At 39.1% G+C, this 12,495-nt stretch overlaps 1 protein-coding gene across 2 annotated transcripts in view; it reads right to left on the bottom strand.

Moving 5' to 3' along the window:
* The window catches only part of CBL (Cbl proto-oncogene), a 96,388-nt gene that overhangs the window by 17,289 nt on the left and 66,604 nt on the right, over positions 1–12,495 (bottom strand). The window contains exons 7-13 of one of the 2 annotated variants that reach the window (XM_061440564.1): positions 12,179–12,266; positions 11,692–11,823; positions 11,281–11,484; positions 6,050–6,109; positions 5,289–5,420; positions 4,823–5,203; positions 3,020–3,114 (exon numbers count right to left, since the gene is read on the bottom strand). In XM_061440564.1, the coding sequence (XP_061296548.1) occupies positions 3,020–3,114; positions 4,823–5,203; positions 5,289–5,420; positions 6,050–6,109; positions 11,281–11,484; positions 11,692–11,823; positions 12,179–12,266 (1,092 nt within the window). The remainder of the gene's footprint in view (positions 1–3,019; positions 3,115–4,822; positions 5,204–5,288; positions 5,421–6,049; positions 6,110–11,280; positions 11,485–11,691; positions 11,824–12,178; positions 12,267–12,495) is intronic. The other variant, XM_061440565.1, reaches the window with a different exon arrangement.

Raw genomic sequence — 12,495 nt, 5'->3', positions numbered from 1 at the left:
TAAATTGAAGACCTGTGGCAGCTCTGTATCGAGCCAGTCTATTAGCACCATTTTTCTAACAGCATTTTTCCACTTCATGTCTGTGTGCCACATTTTGGTAATTCTCAAGATATTTCAAGGTTTTTCATTATTATATTTGTTATAGTGATCTGTAATCAGTGATCTCTGGTATTACCATTGTAAAAAGATTATGACTTGCTGAAGGCTCAGGTGATGGTTAGAGTTTTTTAGTGATGAAACATTTTACATTAAGATGTGTGTGTGTGTGTGTGTATAGGACATAATGCAACTGCACATTTAACAGACTCCAGCATAGTGTAAACACAACATTTATATATACTGGGAAACCAAAACCAAAGAATTCAGGGTCTCACTTTATCCCAATATTCACCTTAATGCTGTGGTATGGAACCAAACCACAGCATCTCTTGAGGTATGCCTGTATCTGGTAAAACTGCTTCCAAAATTGAGGGAGAAATCAAGATATTTCCAAATAAACAAAAGCTGAGGGAATACATGACCACTAGACCTGCCCTGCAAGAAATGCCCAAGTCCTGCAGGGTGAAATGAAAAAACTAGACAGTCATTTCCAGCTGTATGGAGAAATAAAGACTTGCATAAAAGTAAATACACAGACAGTTATAAAAGCTAGTATTGTTGTAAGAGTGGTTTGTAACTGTACCTTTTTTTTCCTACATGATATAAGAGACCAATGCATTTAAAAGGAAAAAAATCCATAATTAACAGTATAAAAGCTAGTTTTACTGTAACTTCGGTTGGTAACTCCAAATCTCTTTTTCCGTGTAAATTTTAGGAAACTAATGCACTTAAAAGAACTAGATCATAATCTAGTTTAAAAGAACCAGGGGCACACAATATATAAAAATGTAATTTAGTGACTCAACAACCAAAGGGGTGTGGTGGAGCAGTAAAGGAGCAGAGTTTTTACATGCTACTGAAGTTAAGCTGGTATAAATTCAAATTATACTGTTATAGCTTTGGGATGTTATGTATAATCCCTATGGTAAACACAAAGAAAGAATCTATAGAATATAGAAAAAGGAAATGAGAAAGGAACTGAAAACATTTCACCACACACACAAAAAAACTAAACAGAAAACAAAGTAATGCAGGAAATGAGGGACAAAGAAACTACAGGGAATACAGAAAACAAACAGCACAATGATAGAAGTCCCTCCATATCAGTAATTGCTTTAAATATAAATGAGCTAAACTCTCCAATCAAAAGACAGAGACTGGCAAATTGGATTAAAACACACGATCCAATGATATGCTATCTATAAGAGACTCATTTGAGACTCCATGACACAAACAGGCTGCAAGCCAAAGGATGGATTAAGTTATTCTGTGCAAATAGTAACCAAAGAGGTGTAGGGAGGAGGGAGCTATGCTAATATTCAGACACAATAGACTTTCAGTCAAAAAAGGTTACAAGAGACAAAGAACATTATATAAACTGGAAGATTTAACAATTATAAACATTTATACACCTGAGATCAGTCCTGGTTGTTCACTGGAAGGACTGATGTTGAAGCTGAAACTCCAATACTTTGGCCACCTGACGCAAAGAGCTGACTCACTGGAAAAGACCCTGATGCTGGGAGGGATTGGGGCAGGAGGAGAAGGGGATGACAGAGGATGAGATGGCTGGATGGCATCACCGACTCAATGGACATGGGTTTGGGTGGACTCCGGGAGTTGGTGAAGGACAGGGAGGCCTGGTGTGCTGTGGATCATGGGGTTGCAAAGACTGAGCTGAACTGATACACCTAATGACAGACCATCCAAATATCAATACATGAAGCAAAACCTGACAGACCTGAAGGGAGAAACAGACAGCTCTACAATAACTGGAGATGTCAACACCCCACTCATAATCATGGGCAGGACAACCAAATATAATATAAGTAAAGAAACAAAGGACTTAACACAGTAAACCAATTAGATGTAACAGACAAACACAAAAAGCTCTACTCAACAATAACAGCATACACGCTCTTCACATGTACAAACAGGACACCTTACAGATGGACAATATGTTAGGCCACAAACTAAGTCTCAATAGATTTTTTTAAATATCATACAAAATATTTTCTCTAATCACAATAGATAAAGTTACAAATCAATTTTTAAAAAAGTAACACTGAAAAGTCACAAAACTGTGGAAATTAAATGATACACTCCTGAATAACTGTGTAGCTGAAACCTACTGGTTTCTATTCTGTGAGCTCCATCTTACACCTGCAGTCCCATGTCTCCCCCTTCTCTGTGACTGGGCTTTAGCCTGCTCACAAGGAATATGCCCAAGCCAGGTAAGTTCCCCATCAACCTTTACCTTTGTTTCATCTGAAATGAAAACTGGAAGAATAGCTTCGGCTGACATAGGTGATTAATGGTCTGTGAGGAATAATGGCAAGAGATTTTCCCCCCAGCTCGCCTCACCGGGTTCCTATTGCTGCAGACGCACTTCTCCTTCAGGAGTCAGAGTCTATCTCTAGCTTCAGCCCCTTTACACTCCCTTGTTCCCCTTCCAGTGACGTGCAGTGCAGCTACAAGTGCCTCTGGATGGGTGTCTGCCCAATACTGCCTATATGTAAGTTTTCCACAATACACTCCTCATTGTACCTTATTTTGTTTTTTTTGGTCTCAAACTTCCTTTTCATTTTTTGTTGTTGGGAGAGGATGTTTGCTATGACCAGTGTGTTCCCTTGACAAACCTCTCTTAGCCTTTGCTCTGCTTCATTTTTACTCCAAGGCCAAACTTGCCTGTTACTGCAGATATCTCTTGACCTCCTGCTTCTGCATTCCTACTATGTACATATACACAGAGAAAATAATGGAAAGAAACAGTCCAATACATGATAATTTTTAAATAATAGAAATACAGGTCGATTTTTATTTTCTTCTTTACAACCCTCTGGGTTTTCTAAATTTCCTATAAACAAGTTGTTTGAAAGTATCAACTCTACTGTATGAAATACAGTTTTAGTAAACTTACCTGGCAGCCAGAGAATAAATGGCATTGGCAGATGCGGAAGGTTTGATTTTGGGATGCTCACACTCTGCACCTGCTAATGGGCTGCTATTCATATTCTGGAAAGAAAAGAGTTTTTTAAAAAAAAAAACAATGTTCTTAATATAGCTAAGCATCTCCTCTTATTTAATCTATTCAAAATAACAAGAACAGTCATATAGACAGAGACCTCATCCTCAATGCCATGCTTTGGGCTTATTATATGTGACAAAAGTACAGTTGAAGGCTCAAATATAAGGGTTAGGGAGGACAGATCTAAAAATGAGGCAAGGAAATGGGAATTGTTTGTTTTAATTCTAGAAAGATTTGAGGAAACTAGCTGTCTGCACAAATATCATTCTAGCTTTAAAAATCTACATATTTTTCTATATTGATGCCACTGAAAGTCAAACCTAATCCACTCTCACTAATTAAGACTGCCTATCCCACAAATGCCACTTAAATGCTAAGTTACCTTCCCCCTTCCCTTTCAACCAAGAAATACATAGTTCATTTAAGAACCACAGCATTTCTCAACTTTACCCTCCAGTTCCATCTTCTTCTTGGGTTTCTAACTAGCCACTGTCCAATTCTTCCTTTAATGGCTTGTGTCAAATTCAACATATCTATCCCTAGTTAGCCAGGTTAAAAACCTCTGGGGTGTGTGCATATGTGTATATATGTATATGCGACCTCTCATCCTTTTTTCCACCGACCAACTGCTTTCAAGACTCACTGGGTCTTTGTTTCATGCTCCCTAAAGTCTCTATCTAATCAGGCTCCCCCTTCTGCTCCTGGACCAGGAGTCTCCCTCTCGTTTACCCTGTATCAGCTATGTGGAACCCCTCTGTGGTTACAACCACAGACTCTCCCAAACTCATCTGCTTTCCCTCCATCCCGTTACTCCAAATCTTTGCTGAGAAATGTATGTCGCCCCTTCATGTGCCTCCCCATCCCAACTCCAGCTTTCTCTACACCGTTTCCACCCTATTTTTCTCCACAGCATTCATCAGTATGAAACACGTTTTATATTTTATAGTTTACCCTGTTTATTTTTCATCCTTCCTCCAGTTGAATGTAAATTTTTTGAGGGCAAGATTTCTTGCTGAGCGCATAAAGAACCAACAAAAGGAGGAATACACCGCTCCCACCCCCGGTTCTATCCCGTATCTCCTGCTTATCCAAAGGACTGCTAACCTGTCTTTTTTCCATCCATTCTCTTTCTAATCCATTCTGCATACTATTCCTAGATTCCTCTCTTTAAGCCATCATTTTGGTCACATTACTGCACTAATTTAATCTTCATGTACTCTTCATTTATACCAAATAAATTCCAATTCTTCTGGGAGAGTGTCCTCTAGTCTAGCAACAATGTTCATTTCTAGCCCCCTTTCCTACTCTGATACACAAAACTTCTCCTCTCAAATTAAACACTTCTTATTCCACAATACATCTTAAGCATTTCTGTCATTGTAGGTCTATCTTAAAACAGTATCCACTTTGGAAAGGATACTTCAAATTCAGATGCCACTCTTCTCATAAAGCCCTCCTGATTGCTCTATCTGGAAATAATCTTTTCTTTCTCTAAAATTAAAGTGTTTTCTATTTATACAACTCATGGCAGAAATATGCTTATTGCATTAATAAACATATTAACAGATATATTTCTCGAAAATAGGGATGATATTATCTCTGAATCCAGTACAAAACATACCAAAGAACATTCCCCATCAATGTCATCCACAAATATTTGTTACTAAGATAAATAATTTCAAAATCAGGACTCACCATGGAGGTATCCAGACTGAATGTGCTTCCGAGCCTAGGCGTATCGGTTCTGGGTTCCATTTGTGAGGGCAATGAAAACGGAAGTGAATGCCGGTTGGTTAATTCTCTCCCTGTCCAGGGGTCACTAGGGTTTGGGGCAACTACTGGTACTTTGGGGATTGGCCGATGCAGCCATGATGCTTCTCCAATGCGGCCAGAGGGGACAGGGGGCAGTTTGTCTCTGGATGGACAGTCGCCTGGTGTACAAGGCAAGGGGCGTCTCTGAGGCCGGGTTTCTGCTCCACCAGAATACGGACGGTCTGGAGGGGGTGGCGGTGGAAGATCTCGAAGAGTGGGAGGTATTGGTAATGGTTTGTCCTTATGAAGAGAGCCAGAAGGAGCCTATGGAAGCATGATGGAAGTAATCAAATTCCACTAATCCACAAAAAAGAATCAGAAAAAACTATAGAAATGGATAATGCTTTACCTTCGAAGCAGTTCCAAGACCAGAAGCACTTGAAGGGATAGATATTCGCTGCTGTAGAAGGTCAAGTCGTGGTGGCACTGGGGGAAGGGAAGCTTGTGGGGCCATGGAGAATGGAGAAGGAGGTCGTTCCACCTAATACAAGTAAAAATTTCCTAATAGGTTATTCTTGTTTTGAGTAGGGGTAACTCTCAACTCCTAAAGATGTAAAGAAGTAGAATATGAACAGTGATTATACCAATGAGCCTGACTTTGGCTTACAGAAGTGCTTTCTGAATTATTTTTATGTTACCATAAGAGGGCGCTCTCAATCACAAAAGTACCATGGAGATACAAGCTACAAAGCTTGTATCTAGAAACTGCTGTGCTGTAAGAAGCTTCCAAGCTTACAATTTTAAAAAAACTTTACGATTTTACATCTCTTAATCTTCAGAAGAAGAAAAATCTTTTCAAGATTAAAAAAAGAAAGTCGTATTAAAAGAAAGGGATACACATTAATCTCTCAACAAATCATCTAGGAAAATAATGCTTAAGGAGCAGAATGAAGAAAAAAATCAAAGTAAATAAATTCTCCAGAGGTTATTATGATTCAAAGAAAAAAGAGAGATTTATAAGATAAAGTGATCAATGGTATTATTAAAAAGCATCTTGTGTTCTTCCAAAGAAATGTTATTTCGATTCAGTAATTAAAAGCAATGATTTTTTTTGTCAATTTGTATTCCAAAAATTGTGCCAAATCAAAACAAACAAATAAAATGTATAACCTTTTCCATTTCCCTGCCCACAGCAGGGTGATGAATAGCTGATAAGCTTGTCCAAGTAGGCTGTCAAGAGATATACGAGAATTTATACAAAATACTACTTTGCATTTGCATTTCCTGAAAGCAAAACAGATGGAAAACAGGCAAATATGTATTATAAGCACTTATGTAAAATGACAGAAAAACAACCATCTCCATAGTAAGTCCCATCATTAATGCCAGGAGGAGAATGAGGGAAAAGGCCTGCATTACAGGTTGCTTGCTCTGACTCACACCTAAGAACATGGCCTCCAAGGCAATGGAGCACGAGCAGCGCAGCACCTCAAGGGTTAAGAAAGTGAAAAGCCAAACTCACTCTCCCTCCACCACCAACATCTAGGCAGTCACTGCACCTTCCCTGGTGGCTCAGATGGTAAAGTCTCTGCCCATAATGTGGGCAGACCTGGGTTCAATCCCTCGGTCAGGAAGACTCCCTGGAGAAGGAAATAGCAACCCACTCCAGTATTCTTGCCTGGAAAATCCCATGGATGGAGAAGCCTGGCGGGCTACAGTCCATGGGGCTGCAAAGAATCGGACTGAGTAACTTCACTCTCTTTCTTTCACTGTATCTTTTTATTTTTCCACAAAAGACTGGCATATCTATATTTTCCTTTTCATTCTACTTACCAACCTCAGACCTAATTTATCAAAACCACCTTCTAACAATTCTCCCAACTTTCTAGTTTCTTATCTCACCAAATCATTTTGTTCACCATTACCAGCTTAATCATCCTTAAATCCTCACTAGCTCAAAAACCATCCACCAGTAACTCCTACTTTCCCATGTCATAAAATGTCACTTTCCTGCCTGGCTTTCACAAGTCTAATTTGGTCTCCCTAACCAATAGCGTTTTCTGTAATTCTCTATTTTGGAATTCCTATCTCCTTAACTTTCTTCAAGTTGTTTCTCAGTTTGGAAGGCCCTCTCTGCCTATTTTGATCCCCCCAACCATCCATCCCTCCTTCTCATCCCTAAAGGGCAGAGGGTTGAGCTAATCAATCATATTCTTCAATTCATGCCTCAATATCATAACCAATCCCTAAAATGTTCTTTTATCTCAACATATAATAAAGCTCAATAAAAGGATAAAAGTGCATATGAGGAAGAAATTACAAAAAAAAAAAAAAAAAGAGCATTCGCAAGACCTAAGGGATATAAATATCCATATAGAAAGTGTTCATTACATAGGTAGCCCAAAGAAAAGAAACCCATAACAAGCCAAACAACAACACCCTTTTCAGGGAATCAAGGATAAAGACTACGGCTTCTGAGGACAGAGAGAAAGGAGGCATCAAAGAGCAAAAATATGCTAGAAACTAGAAGTCACTGAGGCTGTAACAATTCACAGAGGTAAAATTGTTTTTCAACCCAGTAAGTCTATATTTAGACAGTTTGAGGGCTGAATAAAGACATTTTTAAGATATCAGATGTCTTAAAAATTTCACCTCTCACCTTTTCACAGAATGCTATTTTGAGGGCATACTCTACTCAAACAAGGAAGTTAAAGCAAGAAACAGAAAAACATGGGCGTTACAAAATCCAACACAGAGACAGGCAATGAAGTCCCATGATGATGGCGAAGAGAGACCTCAGGGCGACAGAAGGCAGCACACTCAGTGGAACACCAGTCCACACTGGTGCCAAAGCATGGCAGACTCTCATACACCAGTATACTACATTACACAACATCTCCTTTATTAATACATGCACAGAATTTACTCCACAGAAAATTACATCAAGAGGATGTTTAGTAGTGACAGGTACAAACTGAAAACTAAGGAAATAAAAACAAATCAATTACTTCAGAAAAGTGCAAGGTTGTAAAACAAAGCAGAAGTAATCACATTATAGTATATTACTTTAAACAATAGGGAGCAAAAATCATTTAAACACTGAATACTGACTGAACCAAAAAACATTCCAATTAACTACAGTCGGAAGTTAGGGAGTAGGAAGGAGGAAGATAAGAGATTTAAATCCTTTCCTAAACACATAACTAATATCGAAAAATCAGGAGAAAGCAGTATAGCCTATGGCTAAGGAACAGCTTTAGGAATGGAAAAATCTGAATGGGACATGGAAGCTGGAGGAGATGGAAGCAGATAACTAACATATTTAGCAATTCTTTTCAACTTTAAACAACAACAAAAAAACCATGTGTATTTATCACAAGGATATTTTTAAAAGTAGATTCACTGTTTTAAAAATAAATCAAAATTAAGCAACAAAACAACAAGCTACTGGGATGTGATGAAGCAGGTCCTCTCACAGTCGCACATACTTTAGGAGGGACCTTAGGGCAAAAAATATGGGGAATAAATTTTAATGTCTATCCAAAAAAAGTTACAGATATTTTTACTCCAATATTTATTCATACAAAGTAGATAATGAACTATAAGGTACAAAGAATAAGATGAAACACCCACATAGAACCTACCTTTCAGCTAAAAAAATGAAATATCATTGCTTTCTGAAATTCCCATATGCCCTACCACTAATTATATCCCTCTCCTCTCTCAAAGAGTTTAAATGGACATACTCTTATCTAGCAATCCGACTGTTAGAAATTCACCCTACAGACCGACTTGCAAAAGAACACCCATAAGGGAAGGGTCAATTTCAAAAAATTTAAAATGTACTACTCAAATAGTCCAGATTTCCTCAACTATCCATATAGCATAGACACATTTATCAATTCCCGTTTCAATGTCTTTTTAATTCCCAAACATCCAAAGCAATTACTATGTGCTCACTCGTGAGTAGCCAATTACAAGAGGTGACTCTTGCCTTCTAGGAACTTACAATGGGAAATGATTATTTTTTGGTCACACAACATGGTGTGTGGGATCTCAGTTACCCATTCAGTCAGTCAGTCAGTCAGTTCAGTCGCTCAGTCTTGTCCAACTCTTTGTGACCCCATGAATCGCAGCACGCCAGGCTTCCCTGTCCATCACCAACTCCTGGAGTTCACTCAGACTCACGTCCATCGAGTCGGTGATGCTATCCAGCCATCTCATCCTCTGTCGTCCCCTTCTCCTCCTGCCCCCAATCCCTCCCAGCATCAGTCTTTTCCAGTGAGTCAACTCTTCGCATGAGGTGGCCAAAGTACTGGAGTTTCAGCTTTAGCATCATTCCCTCCAAAGAAATCCCAGGGCTGATCTCCTTCAGAATGGACTGGTTGGATCTCCTTGCAGTCCAAGGGACTCTCAAGAGTCTTCTCCAACACCACAGTTCAAAAGCATAGATTCTTCAGCACTCAGCTTTCTTCACAGTCCAACTCTCACATCCATACATGACCACTGGAAAAACCATAGCCTTGACTAGACGGACCTTTGTTGGCAAAGTAATATCTCTGCTTTTCAACATGCTATCTAGGTTGGTCATAACTTTCCTTCCAAGGAGTAAGCGTCTTTTAATTTCATGGCTGCAGTCACCATCTGCAGTGATTTTGGAGCCCCCAAAAATAAAGTCTGACACTGTTTCCACTGTTTCCCCATCTATTTCCCATGAAGTGATGGGACCGGATGCCATGATCTTCGTTTTCTGAATGTTGAGCTTTAAGCCAACTTTTTCACTCTCTTCTTTCACTCTCATCAAGAGGCTTTTAGTTCCTCTTCACTTTCTGCCATAAGGGTGGTGTCATCTGCCTATCTGAGGTTATTGAGATTTCTCCCGGCAATCTTGATTCCAGCCTGTGCTTCTTCCAGCCCAACGTTTCTCATGATGTACTCTGCATCAGTTACTTAACAAGGGATCAAACCCAGCAGTGGAAGCAAGGAACTCTAATCACTGCCATGGAATTTCCAGGCATGGACTGCCATGTAATTTCCAAGAAATACTTTTAATAAATTATTACCAGGTGGTAAGTTCTATGGCAAACATTTCACAGTATCCCCAAAACACTTAGCCAGACCTAGATTATATTTGGGTAAATATGTGTGAGTTAGGGGTAGGAGAAGCAGGGTATAGTCTGGAAAGATTTCTCAGGATATGAAAACTGAGCTAAATTACATAGAAACTATCAAGACAAAAGCATGGAGAAATCTTTGATGATTCAGACTCCACAAAACACCAAGTGGAAAGGATTATCAGGGCAAAATGCCTAGAACAGAGAATGTACTGACTAATCCATTAAGTAATGAGAAGTCACTAAAGAGAATGAGGCAAAGGAATGAGATGATCAAGGTGTGTGTTGTAGATCAATGACTCTGGAAACAGGGAGAACCTATGCTTCTGAGAGCCTGAAATAAGGCAGTGGCATTGAGGACAGAGAGGAAGAGACAAACGGGTCACAACCACTGAAGAGAATCCCACCCACCTTCTCAGGATTTATTGAGCACCTACCATGCGCCAGGCAGTCGGGTGCTGATACAAAAGAAAGATTCTTCTGCACCAAAAAATGCCTCCTATGAAAGCTGTAAAAGCCTAAACTAGAGAACTGACAGCATATTAGAACCTCTGTCTGCCCTATATTTATTAAAGTCTTTGGTGACTGCCTTACTTTGAATTAGTGAATAAATCTCTGTTTTATCCTACCGCTGATGTAACAGAATTTGGTCACATCCTTTCTTGGCCTTTATCTTTCCTACCTTTACTAGAGTCTTTCTAGTTTGTGTAGTCTCTGTACGGTACCTCCTACCACCTTCCAATCACTTTAGTTGCCATTTATTGGTTAACAAGCCCTTGTTTCTCCTGCCTAAACCTAACTTTCCATTGCCAAGACTTCACTAGAGAAAAAAAACAAAGAGAAAATATTCTAGTCACAGTAGCAAGACAGAGTCCAATTCTTTTACTCCCCCTTCATTTTCTCCACCAAGCTATCCGAGTAGAACCCAGTTCTAGGATACAGACAGTAAGAGCATGGGCCTGGAAGGCGGGATGCCTGGTCACAGATTCTGGCTCAACTTACTAGTAGTGTGACCTTCAGCAAATTCCTTAGCCTCATTGTTCTTTGATTTCTTCAATTGCTGGACAAGGATAATACTAGCTTCTACTCATAGGGTTACATGAATATGGCTAAGTATAGAATTATGAGTTAAAGTAGTCAAGTATTTAGCATGGTTCTCTTTCACATGGTAAATGTTCAGTAAATACTATTTTTACTCCTTGTATTTTAGATGTTGTTAAGTGATCTACTGCTTTAGGACACAGCTGATGATAGATTCTGCCACAATCTATTAAACTGTAGACTTACCTTGGCACCAGCCAATTCCTTCATCATGAAGAGAGAATCATCAGCTCGTTCATCATCATCATCCTCATAATTTGGGGAGGGAGCTCCCTCTGCTCCTTGCCTCAACAGGCTGCCACTTCCTCTAGGATCAAAGGGATCAACCACAATGGGCTCAGTACCTTTAATTTCACATCGGCAGAAAGGACAGCCCTGGCCTTCTGATTCCTACAAAGGAAATAGGAGATGGTGACACACACATCTGAAAGTTCTTAAAATATTTGTCCACTAAAAATACAGTACCTAAAAATGAAAAAAGCACCAAAAGTTTAGGACCTACCCCACAAACCATTCTTTATATCCATAAAGTATATACAATCCCCAATTCTTCACTGTGATTATTTAGCTGAGAGAAAGCAGGGTTTGGATCCATACCTGCCAGGATGTTAGACAGGATGTGCACATGAGGTGGCCACAGGGCTCAATCTTCACATCTTTATCATTCTCGGCACATATTTTACACAGTTGGAATGTGGAGCCCATCTCACAGTATAATTCATATTGCTCCTTTGATTAAAAAAGAAAAAGAGATTATTCGGTCCCCTACAAATATTTGTTGAATGAATGAATGAATGACTGCAATACTTGTAATACTAATCTTTGCCTGGAAACAGAGTGTCACAACAGTGAACAGGTAAAACAGAAAGCACCTAGTCTTGGTCCTATTTTAAGAAACAGGGTTTAAAAAAAAAAAAAAGAAACAGGGTTTAAAAAGAGACCACACACACGTAAATTCACTAATCTAGTCCATGGTTTAAAATTTTAAGTGTTCCAACCACTTAATGTAATTCTGTCAGTTCTACAGAGTAATATACAGAAGCTTAGGTCTAGATATATGATTAAAATGGAAAACAAAACTCACCTGGGTCACTTTGATGTGGTCTTGAGGAGTTGGTTCACATAAGCCTGTCAGGTCGGGATTCTGATTCCGTCCATCAGGAAACAAATAGCTGTAAAAAGAGTAACCAATCTTGGGGGTCTACTGAAGCCAATTTATCACTGCTTACTAGTACAGACAAATGTTATCTAGGAATTCTCTCACTCTAAAAGGGCAATTTAGGAGAAGTGTAAAGAGAAATTTTATTAGTACTTCAAAAAAATTAAATAACACAGATCAGTTCTAAGAAGATACTCTTCAAACACTGACATTCTTTCTCCAGGGTGTCACAGGCTCTATTT

This window comes from Bos javanicus, chromosome 15, assembly GCF_032452875.1.
Source record: "Bos javanicus breed banteng chromosome 15, ARS-OSU_banteng_1.0, whole genome shotgun sequence".
In the NCBI taxonomy this organism is placed as follows: Eukaryota; Metazoa; Chordata; class Mammalia; order Artiodactyla; family Bovidae; genus Bos; species Bos javanicus.
The sequence above is the reverse complement of the archived record's forward strand: the minus strand, read 5'-3'. Positions and strand labels throughout refer to the sequence as shown.